This window comes from Agelaius tricolor, unplaced genomic scaffold (assembly GCF_023055355.1).
Source record: "Agelaius tricolor isolate 1412-34295 unplaced genomic scaffold, bAgeTri1.0.p SCAF_29, whole genome shotgun sequence".
Lineage (NCBI taxonomy): Eukaryota > Metazoa > Chordata > Aves > Passeriformes > Icteridae > Agelaius > Agelaius tricolor.
In genome coordinates, this window is record NW_027269289.1 from 5270770 (window position 1) to 5288781 (window position 18012).

General features: G+C 47.6%; 1 protein-coding gene and 3 non-coding genes across 4 annotated transcripts; all 4 read left to right on the forward strand.

Moving 5' to 3' along the window:
• Nucleotides 1-1855: 1855 nt before the first annotated feature.
• Nucleotides 1856-8257, forward strand: HSPA8 (heat shock protein family A (Hsp70) member 8). The gene is made up of 9 exons (XM_071449857.1): nucleotides 1856-2011; nucleotides 3067-3276; nucleotides 3740-3945; nucleotides 4031-4183; nucleotides 4782-5337; nucleotides 5930-6132; nucleotides 6416-6614; nucleotides 6875-7107; nucleotides 7744-8257. The coding sequence occupies exons 2-9, from the start codon at nucleotides 3072-3074 to the stop codon at nucleotides 7927-7929; spliced, it is 1941 nt and encodes a 646-aa protein (XP_071305958.1). The 5' UTR covers nucleotides 1856-2011; nucleotides 3067-3071; the 3' UTR covers nucleotides 7930-8257.
• Nucleotides 5410-5506, forward strand: LOC139601108 (small nucleolar RNA SNORD14). The gene has a single exon (XR_011682793.1). It is a non-coding gene; the product is annotated as a small nucleolar RNA SNORD14 (small nucleolar RNA).
• LOC139601110 (small nucleolar RNA SNORD14) lies at nucleotides 6244-6340 on the forward strand. The gene has a single exon (XR_011682795.1). It is a non-coding gene; the product is annotated as a small nucleolar RNA SNORD14 (small nucleolar RNA).
• LOC139601109 (small nucleolar RNA SNORD14) lies at nucleotides 7164-7260 on the forward strand. The gene has a single exon (XR_011682794.1). It is a non-coding gene; the product is annotated as a small nucleolar RNA SNORD14 (small nucleolar RNA).
• Nucleotides 8258-18012: the final 9755 nt, after the last annotated feature.

The window sequence follows — 18012 nt, forward strand, 5'->3', positions numbered from 1 at the left end:
CAAGAGCATTTTTGTCTAAAGTTAATCTGGGAGAACCTGAAATGCTTTTTTTGTGCTGTTTTTACCCCTTTTCATGGAAGAGATCTCTCTTTTCTTTTACCCCTTTTGAGGAAGAGATCTCCACCACTGGACAGCGAAGACACAACTTTGGGAGGGGTTAAAGGGTTAAAAAGGGTAAAACCTCCATTGTGAGGGGGCTGAGCACATGGCAGGGAAAATCTTTTGCTCCTGGCACCTTTTTTCTCTATTCAGAAAAGGTAACCTTTGTTCTCTATTCAGTCTTGTGTTGTATTTTTGATAAGGGTTAATAATCCTTCCTAGCCTATGAAAAGTGAGCAGCTGTTTCTCACTCTGCCTTGCCTGTTTTCCCCTGTGCCAGAGCCTGGCCAGGACTCGGTGTTTGTGTTCCCTGCTCCCAGAGCCTCCCTGGCCTTTATTCCCTGTAAATATTGGATGTAGTCACAGCCCTGAGCGTGACCTCAGGTGATTCCCGACCTCTGCCCCGCTCCCCTCATCCCCAGGGACACCAAAACCCTCGGTTTTCCACCATTTCCCCTCCCAAATGTCAGGAAAATTAATCCACAAACACCAGAGATTGATGTCCAAAAAGGAGACAGAGCAGTCCTGGGACTTTATTCCAATCAAGGCAGAGGCCATGGGGCATCCCCTGGGGTCTCTCCAATTTTTGGAGGACTCAGCCTCCTTTTTATCCCAATTCCCAGCCACATTTCCCTTCTCTCTTTCCCCAATTCTGAGGAACTTGAGAGGTTCAGATTCCCTGATCCCAAAAATTCCCCTCTAACACATAACCCTTTTAATTTTCAATTCTTACTGAATTTAGGGGTTTTTCTTCCCCGTTGTTTCTTTCACCTTTCAATGTCCAAATTAATTTAGCAGCAAACCTACAGTTTATTTGTACAAGCAAATGTCTTTTTGCATTCATCACTCAGTGGAATCCTTCCCATTGTTTCCTTTCTCTCCCAGTGCTGGTTTTATCTCTCAGCAGACCCACAGCTTGTTGGGAAAGACAAATCCACTGTTCCTCTCACAAATAAATTAATTCATGCTGGGAGCTGCGTTACCCACACGCCAAGGGGTGACAGCCTGTCCTGGGCCTGGACTCAGGTTCCTGATGGATGGGAATATTTAGGACTAATTATAAAACGTGGAGATGCTGAAATGGCTTTCTCTCTGTGGAATAAGCAGCTCCAGTGGCTAAAACACCCCAAACACGGCTTCCTCTGGGAGAAAGCCCGCGGGGTGAAGCGGGGAACGCCTGTGCCGTGCAGGAGGGAACATGGAGGACGCAGATTATTGTACTCAGGGGATTTGCTGAGCACACGCTGCGGGAAACGCCCGGCGATAGCTGCGGCTACGAGATCGGGGAACGCCGCCGTTCCTGAGGGGAAGGAGGGACCTCATCGGGCACAGGGGGATCCTGGGGGCTGCGCCCAGGCTCGCCCCTCATGGCGCCGCCATCTTGCGCTTCCCCTTCCCCGCCGCTCTCCTTCCCCACCGCCCTCTATGCAAATCACCCACCATTCCCGCGCGCCGATTGGCTCCTCCTGCCCCATTGCGAAATATGCAAATAAAGACCTGGCGCGCCGCGCGGCGATTGGCTGAAAAGCCCGCCAGCTCCCCGCACCACGCCTTCCGCTTGTGTCGTCACCAGCAATGTGGGCTCTGATTGGTCAAAGTGCGAGGAAAGGCGCGCCCACCGCGGGGTTTGGGGGGGCGCGGGGAAAGCGCATGAAGGTTCGAGAACGCGGGGCCGGCCGGCGCGCAACGCCCCCTTCCGGCGCGCGTCACGCGCGACAGAGACCAATCACTGACGGGCAGAGGGGAGGGATCCACGCGCTGATTGGTCAGAGCCGCGCGAGGGAGGCGTGGCCTTCTGGAAGGTTCTGGGCGGGTATAAAAAGGCAGCGCGGCGGTCGCGGGGCATTGAGCGAGCCGGAGCCAAGCTAAAAGGCTGCCCAGTGTGTGAACGAGAGACCGGGCCGGACTGCGGGTAACGGGGCTGGGGGGGCACCACGCGGCACGGGAGGGGCGAGCGGGGACGCGGTTGCCTTCGGATGGCGTAGGGCGGGTGCCGGAGGCAACTTTGGGGTGCCCTGGAAACGGCGGAGGGCCCTCCCGGGCGATTTTATGTCCTCAGGAACCGTTGTGCTGCGGGGATAGGGAGGGAATAGCGACTACTGACCTATTTTGGGCTGCTGGGTTTTTTTTTTTTTAAATCCTGCTCTTTCCACGTTTATCTCTTTAATGCGGTTTGCCGCGGGAGGGGGAGGAGCGGGGACTCCGCTTTATTTCCCCCCGCCCCCCCCCATCCTTTTAGGTTCTGCTGAGACGGGGGAGGGGAGAAAAGGGGAGGGCTCCGGGAGCCGCAGCGCCCATCTTACCTCGCTGGGGGGCGGCCTGGGGCGGTGCCGGGGCATAGCGGGTGCTGCAGCGCCCGGGGGTGGAGAACGGCCACGTGTGGGATCCGGAGGGGACGGCTCCAAGGGGGGGTCGGTGTCTCATGGGGCTGCGGCTGTGCTGGCACACGCGGCCCGCCCGGCGGGGACTCCATTTCCCGGCAGCCCTTGGACACGCCCCGTCGCCACCGTCACGTTGCGCGGGCGGCGCGGGGCACGCTGGGAGTTGGAGTCTCTCGTCACGTGGTGCGGGGGACGCCAAGCGGCGGAGGCGGGGAATGCACCCGGTGTGCGCGGCTGGGCCCACGTGGGATAACGGGGCTGCAGTTCCGGTATCACCCGGAGCTCAAAACGGGTCAGACCGGAAAGGATCCGGTTACAGCCCCTTGCAATGGGTCACAGTCCACTAGAACAGGCTGCTCTCAACCCCACCAGCCTGCCCTTAAGCATTAAAAAAAAAAAAAAAAAAATTGCCACAATTTTTCTATACAAGCTATATTAGCTTCACTTTTAATTAAAATACTCTTACCTTACCTTTTATTTTATCCCCATCTATCCTGCCCTTAAACATTATAAAAAAGACAATTTCTCTGGTCAAGTTTCAACTTCACTTTTAACTAAACTATTCTTCTTTTTCCTGCTTTTTCAGACAAGATGTCGAAGGGACCAGCTGTCGGGATTGATCTTGGCACCACCTATTCCTGTGTTGGCGTGTTCCAGCATGGGAAGGTGGAGATCATTGCCAACGACCAGGGCAACCGCACCACGCCGAGCTACGTGGCCTTCACAGACACAGAGAGGCTCATCGGTGATGCTGCCAAGAACCAGGTGGCCATGAACCCAACCAACACAGTCTTTGGTGAGGCTGCAGGATTGGCACATTATTTTCTGGTTAAAGATATTTTATCCTGAAAAAAATAATTATTAGAAAAAAAATCAATTTTTTTAGTGAATTACTAAGAGTAAGGTTATGTATTTGAATTACTTGCAGCCAGAATAAAGTTGTGATATTAAAAGCTAAAATTTGTTAGAGGTGAGGAAAATATTTGCCCTGTAGTTGGGTTTTTCAGGGTAGTTAGTCTTGAGTAATCTTAACCAGTTGTTTCAATCTGGTTTATGGCTCAGCATTTACAGTATTTTAGAGGTAATAGCATTGAATTTATGCATGTAAAAGAAATAAAATTCAGTGTTTGTAGCTGAGTCTTAACAGGGAAGTAATAATGCTAAGGATGGTGATCTAGGATTTTGCACATATTTAGTAAGAATATTAGGGTTTTAATTAGAAATGACCATTATTAACGTATTTAAATGTTGTTTTCCAGATGCCAAGCGGTTGATCGGGCGCAGGTTCGATGACTCCGTGGTGCAGTCGGACATGAAGCACTGGCCCTTCACTGTGGTGAACGATGCTGGCAGGCCCAAGGTGCAGGTCGAGTACAAAGGCGAGACCAAGAGTTTCTACCCAGAAGAAATCTCCTCCATGGTTTTAACCAAAATGAAGGAAATTGCAGAGGCCTATCTCGGAAAGGTGAGGCTGGGGCTGCAGTGGGGTGTGGTGAGCAGTTGTGTGTGAGCATTGCCAGCCCTGACTGAGCCGTTTGCTGTGTTTGCAGACTGTCACCAATGCTGTAGTGACTGTCCCAGCCTATTTCAACGACTCCCAGCGCCAGGCCACCAAAGATGCTGGAACCATTGCAGGGCTCAACGTCCTGAGAATCATCAACGAGCCCACAGCAGCTGCCATTGCCTATGGGCTGGACAAGAAGGTATGGAGGGGTCCTGTTGCTGATGTGTTTTATGAAAAATCCTTTTGCTGAGAGGCCTCAGAAACAAAGTGTAAATAATAATTATATGTTGCTGTGGAATGCAACAGGTGCGTCTTTGATTGGTCTCATGTGGTTGTTTTTAATTAATGGCCAATCACAGCCCAGCTGTCTTGAAGCAGAGCAGCACAGCAGCCTGTACTCTGGACAGGGTGGAGTGTGCTGTGCACCCATCAGTGGGAACTACACTGGGGAAGGCTTTTTGGTCAGCCACAAGATTTTATTGTCATTCTTTTGTATTCCTTAGTAGCTTTCTGATGAAATATTTTCTTTATTATTTTAGTGTAGTTTTAACATACAATTTTATTTTCATATATAATAAAGTATCATACACATATAATAAAATAATACATCATAAAATATCATATATCATAAAGTAATAAATCACTGTTCTGAAATACAGAGTCAATTTTCTTCCCTCATGCTGGGACCTCTGAACACTGCCCCAGGGTCACTGTCTGGCTAGTGAGGAAGGGTTTCAGTATAGGAATTTCAGTGTAGGAATTAAGCACTGAAAGTGTTTCTTTAATGTTTCCTGCAGGTTGGCGCTGAGAGAAACGTCCTCATCTTTGACCTGGGTGGCGGCACCTTTGATGTGTCCATCCTGACCATCGAAGATGGCATCTTCGAGGTGAAATCCACAGCAGGGGACACCCACCTGGGCGGGGAGGACTTTGACAACCGCATGGTGAACCACTTCATCGCCGAGTTCAAGCGCAAGCACAAGAAGGACATCAGCGAGAACAAGCGCGCCGTGCGCCGCCTGCGCACCGCCTGCGAGCGCGCCAAGCGCACCCTGTCCTCCTCCACGCAGGCCAGCATCGAGATCGACTCCCTCTACGAGGGCATCGACTTCTACACCTCCATCACCAGGGCTCGCTTCGAGGAGCTCAACGCCGACCTGTTCCGGGGCACGCTGGACCCCGTGGAGAAGGCGCTGAGGGACGCCAAGCTGGACAAGTCTCAGATCCACGACATCGTGCTGGTCGGGGGCTCCACGCGCATCCCCAAGATCCAGAAGCTGCTGCAGGACTTCTTCAACGGCAAAGAGCTCAACAAGAGCATCAACCCTGATGAGGCTGTGGCCTACGGGGCAGGTAATTAATCCCTGCACTTAGTGGTGTAGGCCTGGGTTTCCCACCTCAATCCTGTAGGAGTTCCCCTTGGACTTGCAATGATGAATCAGATTCCAAAGCCATTCGTAGTTTCCACCAGAAGTCGAAAGGCTTGTGATGGTGCAAGTACCTTCCTTGGATGTCTGAGCGAGCCCTGTGCACCAGCACAGCTCACAGGGGATGTTCTGCAGGGGTTTTAATGCAGCTCTGTGTATTTGCACAGCTCACAGGGGGTGTTCTGCAGGGGTTTTAATGCAGCTCTGTGTATTTGCACAGCTCACAGGGGATGTTCTGCAGGGGTTTTAATGCAGCTCTGTGTATTTGCACAGCTCACAGGGGATGTTCTGCAGGGGTTTTAATGCAGCTCTGTGTATTTGCACAGCTCACAGGGGGTGTTCTGCAGGGGTTTTAATGCAGCTCTGTGTATTAGCACAGCTCACAGGGGATGTCTTTGCAGGGGTTTTTGTGCATCAGCACAGCTCACAGGGGATGTTTTTGCAGGGGTTTCTGTGCATCAGCTCAGCTCACAGGGGATGGTTTTCAGGATTTTAATGCTGTGTCTCTCTCCCCTCAGCTGTGCAGGCTGCCATCCTGTCTGGAGACAAGTCTGAGAATGTGCAGGACCTGCTGCTGCTGGATGTGACTCCCCTGTCCCTGGGTATTGAGACAGCTGGAGGGGTCATGACAGTGCTGATCAAGCGCAACACCACCATCCCCACCAAGCAGACCCAGACCTTCACAACTTACTCTGACAACCAGCCAGGAGTGCTGATCCAGGTGAGCAGAAAGCCCTAGGACAGCAAACAACACACTGTCAGTGCTTTCACTGGCTAACATTTCAAGTAATAGGCCAGAGGTGCTGAATTCCTGTAATTTGTAAATTCCTGGTTGCTGTGATGAAAGTGACTCCAAAGCCATTCGTAGTTTCCACCAGAAGTCGAAAGACTGGTGTTGGTCCAAGTTCCTTCCTTGGATGTCTGAGCGACCACATCCCTTCAGGACAGTAATTAATTAACCCATTACGACTTTAATGACATAATGTGATGGTTTTTCTCCCTAGGTGTATGAAGGAGAGCGTGCTATGACTAAGGACAACAACCTGCTGGGCAAGTTTGAGCTGACTGGCATTCCCCCTGCTCCCAGAGGGGTCCCTCAGATCGAGGTCACCTTTGACATCGATGCCAACGGCATCCTGAACGTGTCTGCTGTGGACAAGAGCACTGGCAAGGAGAACAAGATCACCATCACAAATGACAAGGGTGAGGATCTGCTGTCCTGAGGGTGGCAGGGCACTTAAACCTGGATTTGTCAAACTCTGCCTGCTGTTTGTCAGCACGTGATGTAATCAGATTTCTGTTCGTGTGAGCCTTAAGTTGTGTGGTACATCATGATTTATTAAGAAGGCATGTTGTGGGTCTCTTCTGTCCTCCCAGATTGATTTTAAATTGTGTAATGTTTGAGAATTGGAGATCATTCACTAACAAAGGAGGTCCTAACTCATGATCTGTGTTCTCTGCAGGCCGGCTGAGCAAGGAGGACATTGAGAGGATGGTGCAGGAGGCAGAGAAGTACAAGGCAGAGGATGAGAAGCAGAGGGATAAGGTGTCCTCCAAGAACTCCCTGGAGTCCTACGCCTTCAACATGAAAGCCACCGTGGAGGATGAGAAGCTCCAGGGCAAGATCTCTGACGATGACAAGCAGAAAATCCTGGACAAATGCAATGAGATCATCAACTGGCTGGACAAGAACCAGGTTTGTCAGGTTGCATGTTGGGTTCCACAGGGCAGTGAGAGCTGCAGGGGCACTGGTTGCTGTGATGAAAGAGACTCCAAAGCCATTCGTAGTTTCCACCAGAAGTCGAAAGACTGGTGTTGGTCCAAGTACCTTCCTTGGATGTCTGAGCGACCACAGCTGGGCAGCACAGAGAGTTCCAATCCCTCCCAGGATCATGTTCAGGAGCAATGTTGAGATCCCAAACCAAGCAGGAATAATATAATTGTGCCTCTGATGCAAGTCTGGCTTGGTGCTGGGGCCAAACCCTGGCCCAGATTATTGAAATGTGTAACCCAGGCTGTGCTGCTGCCCCCTGGGCTGGGGCCAAACCCTGGCCCAGATTATTGAAATGTGTAACCCAGGCTGTGCTGCTTCCTCCTGGGCTGGGGCCAAACCCAGATTATTGAAATGTGTAACCCAGGCTGTGCTGCTGCCCCCTGGGCTGGGGCCAAACCCAGATTATTGAAATGTGTAACCCGGGCTGTGCTGCTTCCCCCTGGGCTGGGGCCAAACCCTGGTGGGGATTGTTGCAATGTGTAACCCAGGCTGTGCTGCTTCCCCCTGGGCTGTGCCCAGCGAGCAGAAGCAGCTGAGCTCTCGTTTCTCTCCTTGCAGACGGCCGAGAAGGAGGAGTTTGAGCACCAGCAGAAGGAGCTGGAGAAGGTTTGCAACCCCATCATCACCAAGCTGTACCAGAGCGCTGGAGGGATGCCCGGGGGGATGCCTGGAGGATTCCCTGGGGGTGGAGCTCCTCCCTCCGGGGGAGCCTCCTCCGGCCCCACCATCGAGGAGGTGGATTAAGGACGCTGGGAGATGCATTCCACTGGCAGTTGGTGTTGGAGGAGACCCCCAGTCTGGGGGTTTGGAGTGAAGGACCCAATCCTGTAGGCACATCTGGGTTTATTTTGCCAGATTAATAACTCCATAACTGAGCTGCTGTAAAAAAAAAAGAAAAGAGGAAAAAAAAATATTAAAAACGGAACAAAACCATTTTTTTTCTTTTCTGGGCATTTTAAATACTTGAAAGTGTGCGCAGGTGGGAGATGAAAACCATTGCACTTTACAGTACTGTAAATGAGTGGGAATGCAATTCATGTCCTAAAGAATAAAAACTATTTAATGGGCATCACACTGTCTCTGCCTTCACTTGTTTGTACCAGCTGACCAGTGCAAATAAAAGGAAAAAAATCCCTAAATACAAATAATTGATGCTGAGCTGAGCATGATGCATGTGGGTATTGCAGTGGGAAAAGGGGTTTGGAACCAGGTGTGCTGCTCGAGCATTTGGGGGCTGGGTGGATTTTTAAAAGGGCATTACTGACCTGTGGCAGGAGCTCTCAGAATTAACCAGGTTGGAAAAGACCTTTGAGATCAAGGCCAACCTAGGAATTGCATCCTGCAAGTACAAGAATAACTGAATAATTAGCTTTTCTTGAAGGAGTTACTTCAGTATCTCAATTTGTTGGATGAGGCAGGTGACTGGAGGTAGAGAATTCACTGGCCAGGGAGAGGTCTTTGGGTGATATTTTCAGCAATACCTGGCTAAAATAATAGCTATTGCAAAAACTATTACTCGTAATATTTTACTAATATATTTTATGCAAATATTTAATGAAAATTTTTACATAATTTTTTATGGCAAAACTCCATTGGCTGTATGTGCAAATGTGTTTATTTAGTACCAGTGGAGGAGCAATTAATTTGCAGCTAAAATCAGAACATTCCTAGAGCAGTAGCAGTTGGAAGGAACCTTGGGAGAGATGATCCAGTCAGGCTGAAAAATATTTTGTCTTAGAGACCCTGTCAAACGGCCCCTGTGGGGCAGTGCAGTGATTTCCATCCCTGAGCCATCCCTGAGTCCTGCCCCAAGATCCCAATCCTCCTCTCAAACCCTGATCCTCCAAGTTCCAAATGTTTTCTTTTTTTTTGTGCTGTGCCAGAGCTGGGTGGCACCTGAGCACGGTAGGTTGACGTGAAAATTTATTGGGGAAAATTAAAACTCTTAACCACGGAATTCTTTCCCTGCTTCAGGGTTCAGCCTTTCCTCGGCAAGCTGGGATCCAGAACATTCCAGTGTCCCCTTCCTTCCCCTTCCCCAGCTCCATGATCCCCACCATGCTCTGGGACATTCCCGGGCTGATTTGGGGTCAGAACCACCCCTGGGTGCTCATCCCTGTTCTACCCCAAACACCTCTGGGGAAATCCACCTGTCCCATCCCAATCCAGGTGCCTTTGGCCCGGGACAGACTGGAATGGTGTCCTTGGTGTCCCCACACTGCACTGCCAGCTCTGAGACCCCCCCTAATAATAACCAGGGAATAATGAAAAATTAATTAATCGCATAAAACTGAGGTGGAAATTAGAAGGATTTAAATAAATTGTAATTTGGGGATACTGCTGGTACTGCTGGTGCTGGGCCACCAGATAGCAGCACCTGCCCATGGAATCACAGAGGTCCCTTTTTTTGGGACTTATGTGGGTCCCTTTTTTTGGTTGTCCATCAGGGTTTGGATTGCATCACCCCCAATTATTTATGGTGTTTAATCTAATTAATTATAAATATAATCCAGAGCAGCACCTCCTATTAATTGTGTACAAGGTTTTTTGTTGCCTTGAGGGCCATGAAATCAGGTTTGGAAAGTGGTGGTGGTGGTTTAGGGTATTGAGTGTGTGTTTATTCTTAATCCTGCACCTAACAAGGAATGGATTTATTCCTAATCCTGTACCTAACAAAGTCTGGGTTTATACTTAATCCTGTACCTAACAAGCCGTGGATTTATTCCTAGTCCTGTACCTAACAAGGTGTGGGTTTATTCCTAATCCTGTACCTAACAAAGTCTGTGTTTTGCCTATTCCTGTACCTAACAAGGCTTGGGTTTACACCTAGTCCTGGTACCTAACAAGGCCTGGGTTTATTCCTAATCCTGTACCTAACAAGGCTCGGGTTTTACCTATTCCTGCTCCTATCAAAGAATAGATTTACTCCTAATCCTGTACCTAACAAAGTCTGGGTTTATATTTAATCCTGTACCTAACAAGGCGTGGATTTATTCCTAATCCTGTACCTAACAAGGTCTGGGTTTATTTCTAATCCTGGTACCTAATAAAGTGTGGGTTTTACCTAGTCCTGGTACCTAACAAGGCATGGGCTTATTCCTGTGCCTGTACCTAACAAGGCATTGGTCTATTCCTAATCCTGTACCTAATAAAGTGTGGGTTTATTCCTAATCCTGTACCTAACAAGGCGTGGGTTTTACCTAATCCTGCTCCTATCAAGGAATGGATTTATTCCTTATCCTGTACCTAACAAAGTCTGGGTTTATTCCTAATCTTGTACCTAATAAAGTGTGGGTTTTGCCTATTCCTGTACCTAACAAGGCTTGGGTTTACACCTAGTCCTGGTACCTAATAAGGTGTGGGTTTATTCCCGTGCCTGTACCTAACAAGGTTTGGGTTTCTTCCTAATCCTGTACCTAACAAGGCGTGGATTTATTCCTAATCCTGTACCTAACAAGGTTTGGGTTTCTTCCTAATCCTGTACCTAACAAGGCGTGGATTTATTCCTAATCCTGGTACCTAACAAAGTCTGGGTTTATACCTAATCCTGGTACCTAATCAAGTGTGAGTTTATTCCTAATCCTGTACCTAACAAAGTCTGTGTTTTGCCTATCCCTGTACCTTACAAGGTGTGGGTTTACACCTAGTCCTGGTACCTACCTGGGTTTATTCCTGTTCCTGTACCTACAAGGCCTGGGTTTATTCCTTTTCCTGTACCTAACAAAGCCTGGGTTTATTCCCCGCTCTTTTCCCAGCACACACAGGCGCTCAGCACCCTCCTCCTCCTCCTCCTCCTCCTCCTCCTCCTCCCTGCTCTTCCTCCACGCTCCCTCATCACCACCATCCCCTCCCTGCGGGTTTCCCACCAGTGCCTGCCTCTCTTCCCAGGAATGATTTCCCACCGGGCAGCAGGGCTGATTTCACTCATCAAATCTCCCTGCAATCTTCCCACATGAAATGTTTGCCCGGCCCCACAAAGCACACCGAGTGTTAACGTGTCACAAGCTGCCTGCAGACAGCATTAGGCTGTAATTTGAAAGTGAGTGAAGTGATAATGCCACGCTCCCTGCTTTTGTGAGCCTGCATTAATGCAGCTCTGCCAGCACCAGGCATCGACTGCCACTAATAGCGTGAGGGAGGGTGGCAAAATTGGGGCTGATGCAGGAAATAAAGGGTATTGACCAGCCCACTGCAGTGCCACAGCGGCCTTTAATCTATTACTGCCCTTGATGGGGGTGTTTTAATGCAGCTTTAGTGTCAATCACATTTGCAGTCCCCACTCTGCCTGCTGGGAGCTGGGCTCAGGCTGTGCCTCAGAGCTCATGGCTATTGATCGTGGCCAGGCTCAGGGCTCTGGGTTATAATTATTTCATTAAACCGTTTAATGGTTATCAAATATGAACCCCTCTCCTGTTCCATTTAGGAATTATTGCAATTGTTAATCCATGTCAAGCTTATTTTAGTGAAATTGGTTGATGCTCCCAAGTGCTCGCTGTGCCCCTGCCTGTGGATTGATCCCAGGAGAGCCCCTCTCCCGTGGCTCCCGCTGGGATTTGGGCTTGGATCCCAGTGATCCTGCATTAAACATCATCCCAAACAACAACAGGCACAGCCTGGTCCCCTCTCAGAGCTGATTTTTGGTGGGGTCACAGTGGAGGAGACGCTGGGGCTCTTTCCTTACACCAGAACCTGGAGGAACAGGTTGGAGCCAGGGCTGGATTTGGGGAAAGGTTCCTCCCCCAGAGGGAACGGGCACGGCCCCGAGGCTGCCCGAGCTCCAGGGATGTCTGGGTTCTCTGGGGTTGTTCTGGTGTCTGTGCATGGCCAGGGGTTGGATTCAACCCTTGTGGGTCCCTCCCAGTTTAGGATATTTTGTGACTCTTTGGGAGCACATTCCGTGCCTCAGTTTCCCATGGAATCGCACTTTCTTCATTCTTCTGGGGTTTAGGGATGAAGAGGGCAAATTGTGACCAAAATCCTCCTCTTTTTCAGACAGGCTGTTCATGCCTGTAAAGGAGGGAGAAAATTCCCCTTCCAAAGTGCTCTTGAATCCTTCCTGAGAACACAAACAATTCTGATGTTTTTCCCTTAGAACCTTCATGAGAACACAAACAATTCTGATGTTTTTCCCTTAGAACCAGAGCGTGGCTGCATCCCAGCTGCTCCCAAATGCCTGAGGCAGCTTTCAGAGCACAGGAGCTTTTCCCTCTTCCCAAGGTGTTTTATTCTCCACATGAGCACCTTGAACTGGTGTGTTCATGGTTCAAGGGGAGTTTGGGGGCTCCTCTTGGTTCCTCACCCTCCAGAAGTTCAAGAGTTGCTCCTGGCGTGAACTTTGTGGGGTTTGGGCTTGGTTTTTAATGTTAAAGTGAATCGTGAGTTCCTCTCCACCTCACTTTTCCTCCTCATGACGCCAGGGTTTAATTCCTGGAACTGGGAAACCCCAGAGGAGCTGTGGGAGTGCCAGGGACTCTCATCAGCTGCCCCAGGGCACCCTCCTGCCCTTTCTCCCAGCCCAAATCACACAGAGGGATAAAAACTCAACGAGCCCAGGTGTGGGGAGCCTTTGGAATGCATTTGTATTCCAGATCCATTGGAGCCTGTATTCCTTGGCACCTTTCCACGAGAGCCCTGGATGCTCTGGAAGAAGCTACATCTTAATTTGAACAAAGTGATTCCAGTTTCTGTGGGCAGGCAGTGCAGTTCCTGCAGAGTCCTTTATCAGTATTCTGTGCTGCCTCCTGGCAGCTGCTCATTTGCTGTTGCCTCAACCTGTGCTGACCTCATTTTCTCTCACAGAGCAGTGAAGGATTTGGTAAAAATTAGTTATATTAGTGGCTCCCGATCCAGCCAGTTTATTTGTGATATGACAAATATTTCAGCCATTAGGATCTTTCCATCTCTTAGCAGCTTAAATGCACTCACTTATATTCCAAATCACTGCTTAATTTAAAAGCCTATTTGTGCAGATTGGCTCAGGCAGGGAAAAAAACCTGCGGAACACTCACCCCTCCAAAGAGGGCTGTGGGATTGGATCCCCACTCCATAACTTCACAGAGCCTCTAATCACTGTGAGCACGTCAGGAGCACAGCAATTCCATGGAGGGAGGGTGGGAACACAGAAATTCTATGGAGGAAGAGCAGGAACACAGAAATTCCATGGAAGGAACACAGCAATTCCATGGAGGGAAGGTGGGAACACAGCAATTCCACAGAGAGAGGGCGGGAACACAGAAATTCCATGGAGAGAGGGTGGGAACACAGCAATTCCATGGAGAGAGGGTGGGAACACAGCAATTACATGGAGGGAGGAAGGGAACACACTAAGTCCATGGAGGGAGAGGGGGAACACAGCAATTCCATGGAGGAACACAGCAATTCCATGGAGGAAGAGCAGGAGCACAGCAATTCCATGGAGGGAGGGCAGGAACACAGCAATTCCATGGAGGGAGAGCAGGAACACAGCAATTCCATGGAGGGAGGGCGGGAGCACAGCAATTCCATGGAGGGAGGAAGGGAACACAGCAAGTCCATGGAGGGAGGGTGGGAACACAGAAATTCCATGGAGGGAGAGTGGGAGCACAGCAATTCCATGGAGGGAGAGCAGGAACACAGCAATTCCATGGAGGGAGAGCAGGAACACAGCAATTCCATGGAGGGAGAGCAGGAGCACAGCAATTCCATGGAGGGAGGGTGGGAACACAGCAATTCCATGGAGGGAGAGTGGGAATGCAGCAATTCCATGGAGGGAGGGTGGGAACACAGCAGTTCCATGGAGGAAGGGTGGGAACACAGCAGTTCCATGGAGAGAGGGGGGCAGGAGCTGGGGCTGCAGGCCATGGGTGGACGTTGCTGCCTCCCCTGCTGGCTGTGCCTCAGTTTCCCCTCCTGATGCCCTGGGAAGGAGGCTGGACAGAGTTAAAGAATCAAACAGACATTTATGAAAGGACCTCTGTGCAAACCCAGGGCACTGGGAATGTTTCTGTGTCTGCTCTGGGGTGCCCCAGGGCAGCCCTGACTCTGACCCTCATCCATGGAGAAAGTTTCCTAAAGACTTCAGGATAGACTGGAACCCACAAAAGTGTGAAATGGATTACAGAGAGCAGTGCAGGTGCATCACTGGTGAGAAATTGAGGATTTGGGGTTTTTAGTGTGCTGTGGATGGCAGCAAGATGGAGGGCACAGGGGCTGTCCTGGGTTTCTCCTTCATGCTGCTTCTTCCTTCTTCTCCATGGGTTTGGGGGGCATTTTGTAATTGGGCAGGAAAGTCCCCACTGGGGGCTCTGTGGGATCAGTTATTGGGTTAAAAGGGAAAATAATCCAGGTGTCAGCTCTTAATTGGAGGGTTTAGTCTTAAAAGACCTTGGAACAGGAGATTGTGGCCATTTTGTGCCTTGCTGCAGAACTCATGGTTGTGAGGCTGTTTCACTGATAAGAAATAATAAATAAACACCTGAGTCTGAACATGAACCAGTGCCTCAAGTGCCTTCAATCCACACCCAGAGAAACCCACAGCTGGAACTGCCACAGACCTCAATAGATGCACCTTGGGCAGCACAAGAGCCCAGCCAGGGCTGCACCCAAGGTGAACCAAAATGGTCCCAAAATGAACCCAAGATGAACCCAAATGGTCCCAAAATGAGCCCAAGATGAACCCAAAATGGTCCCAAAATGCACCCAAGAGGAACCAAAATGGTCCCAAAATGCACCCAAGATGAACCCAAATGGTCCCAAAATGCCCGAGCGCTCCCGGGGTCTCTCCCTTGGATCAGTTCTGCTCCATTTGCATCTTGCAGTTCATTGTCCCATTCCAGCTTTAGCCCCTGCAGTCCCATCCTTGTTTTTCTCTCTCCAGCCCACGGGGTTTGTGCTCCTGGGCTGAGATTTGGATCATTTGTCCTTGGTGCCCAGCTGGAGCAGGAATTGTTTTGGAATTTCTGCTTGTGTCAGCTGGGATGTTTGAACTCTAATTTAAACACAAAATAGCTCTGAATTTTCTAATCTTTTTACAGTGGGTCATGGCAGAGGATTCTGACTGAAGAGAATTAACTTTGAAAAATTCTCCTGCACCTTTCATAATTAAGGAGTGATGGGAGACACATTTAATTGCAGGGCAAAGCTTCACAAATCAGAGCAAAGTGCAATTCTTGCTCAGCCTCACTCCTCAACTTGCAAGGCTCTGGGAGTTCAGATGCTGATGGAACTGCATCGATTTTCCCCTATATTGAAAGCTTCCAAAAAAAAAAAAAAACCAACCAAAAACCCTCCTCAACAAAAAAATAAACCCCAACCCACCTCCTGGGCTGCAAGTCCCATGGTTCCAATTAAAATCACCTGTTAACTTAAAAAGGTCCCTTTTTAAAAAGGGTTTAAAAGATTTTCATTTAATTGATCCAACGTAAAATGCTCTTTACAATTACCACTACAAACTACTTGTTTCCCACTGAGTAAGACCCAATTTGAGATGTTTATCAAGACTTTGCACTCTTTCCACTCTCCATACTGAGTTCTTGAATTCTTTATTGACAGCCTGCATCTGCCAGCCAGGGATATTTTTAGTTTGTGGCAGGAAAGCTTTTAAAAGGTTCTAATGGTTTGATTTTGCAGGCTCTGTGGCCTCAAGGAAGAAATCAGCTCTAAATGGCCCCGTGAGTGCTGGGTGCTCCTCATTTCAGAGCAGGAAAATGCCAGGGTTTCACCAATTTCTCAGCATTTCCATCGAGGTTTAGTGCAAAAATCGCCCTCCCCCTCAGATTTCTGGAATTTTTATCTCCCACCATGAACTTCTTTACAATTAATAAAATTGTGGCACTGGTTGGGCCCTCCTCAGTCTCTGACTTGGACTGTGGGGTTTGTTTTGAACTTTGGGGCTGATCCCTTCAAAGCCAGAATATTCCATAATTTTTCCTCAAAATATGGATAAATTATTATTAGTATTAGTATTAGTATTAGTATTAGTATTAGTATTAGTATTATTAGTATTGTTAGTATTGTTAGTATTGTTAGTATTTCATTATTATTTCATTATTATATCACATTTTTATTATTATTATTAGATACTATATGCTATATTCTATAATAATAATAATAATAATAATAACATCATCATAATAATAACATAATAATAATAATAATAATAATAATAATAATAATAATAATAAGAATAAGAATAAGAAGAAGAAGAAGAAGAAGAAGAAGAATAAGAATAATAAGAATAATAAGAATAATTCAATTGAGGTGAGTTTGCTGTACAAAACCCATTAATCTGACCCCATTTGCTGCCTCATTGTGCAGATTTAATTTCATTTTTTTCAGCAAGAAAAGGATCCAGAAATCAAAGCCCACCTTGTTTGGAGCCTTGGGGCATTTCAGTCCGGGGAGTTTCCTTTGGGGAAAAGCAGCTCCCTCTTCCTTTCTCTTCTCTGGGAAAAGAGGAATTCTCCAATTTTTCATCCCAAGGTCGCTGAATTCTTGCAGAGTTTCAAGAAATCAAACAATTCCTGGACCCCCAGCTCTCAGAAATTGTGAAATACGAATATTTTAGCAGCAAAAATCCTCTTTTCCTGCAGTTTTACACCTTTGACCCCTCAGGCTGCAGGAGCCAGGGAGCTGGGAATTGGCTTTTCCCAGAAAAACTGGGAAAAATGGGGAAAAAACTGGGAAAAACTGGGAAAAAATGGGGGAAAACTGGGGAATACTGGGGAAAACTGGGAAAAATTGGGAAAAACTGGGGGAAAACTGGGGAAAACTGGGGAAAACTGGGAAATACTGGGAAAACTGGGAAAACTGGGAAATACTGGGAAAAACTGGGGAAAATTGGGAAAAACGGGGGGAAAACTGGGGAAAATTGGGGAAAACTGGGGAAAACTGGGGAAAATTGGGAAAAACTGGGGGTAAACTGGGAAAATTGGGAAATACTGGGAAAACTGGGGAAAATTGGGAAAAACTGGGGGTAAACTGGGAAAATTGGGAAATACTGGGAAAACTGGGAAATACTGGGAAATACTGGGAAAAACTGGGGAAAAACTGGGGAAAATTGGAAAAAACTGGTAAATACTGGGAAAAAACTGGGGAAAAACTGGAAATATTGGGAGGAGAACTAGGAAAAAAACTGGGGAAAATTCAGAAAGACTGGGAAATACTGGGAAAAAAAATGGGGGAAAACTGGAAAAAATTGGGAAGAAAACTGGGAAAAAACTGGGGGGAAATTGGGAAAAATTAGGAAAAAACCTGGGGAAAAACTGGGAAAAAACCTGGGGAAAAACTGGGAAAAAAACTGGGAAAAACTGGGATTTGTGAGTCCTTCAGGCACCCAAAGGAAAGAGATTTTTCCCCCTGGCAGTCAGCATGGATAGAATTGAAGAAACCTCACCCCAGGAGAGATTTTTTTGTTCCTTGTAAACCCATTTGTGTCTCCATTAAAGAGAAGGAAAAATTTTCCTTTCGGCCCCTACACCTTGAGCATCATCCCCAAAATAATAAAAATAAAAAAAATAAAAATAAAAATAAAAAATGAAAAATAAAAATAAAAATAAAAGTAAAAATAATAAAAATAAAAAATGAAAAATAAAAATAAAAATAAAAATAAAAATAAAAATAAAAATAAAAATGAAAATATAAATAAAATTAAAAATGAAAATAAAAATAAAAGTAAAAATAAAAATAAAAGTAAAAGTAAAAATAAAAATAAAAGTAAAAATAAAAATGAAAATAAAAATAAAAATAAAAATAAAAATAAAGCAGAACCCTCCCAAAACAGGGGCTGGCATCTCCTGCACTTTGCTCTGCCTGCATTTCAGCCTTTCTCCCGCATTATTTTTTGGGGAA

Excerpts from the sequence above, each read along its gene's own strand:
- HSPA8 (XM_071449857.1), top strand. The coding sequence starts at position 3,072 with ATGTCGAAGGGACCAGCTGTCGGGATTGATCTTGGCACCACCTATTCC. Across the intron at positions 6,615-6,874 it reads CACCATCACAAATGACAAGG|GCCGGCTGAGCAAGGAGGAC; the intron begins GTGAGGATCTGC and ends TGTTCTCTGCAG. Across the intron at positions 7,108-7,743 it reads ACTGGCTGGACAAGAACCAG|ACGGCCGAGAAGGAGGAGTT; the intron begins GTTTGTCAGGTT and ends CTCTCCTTGCAG.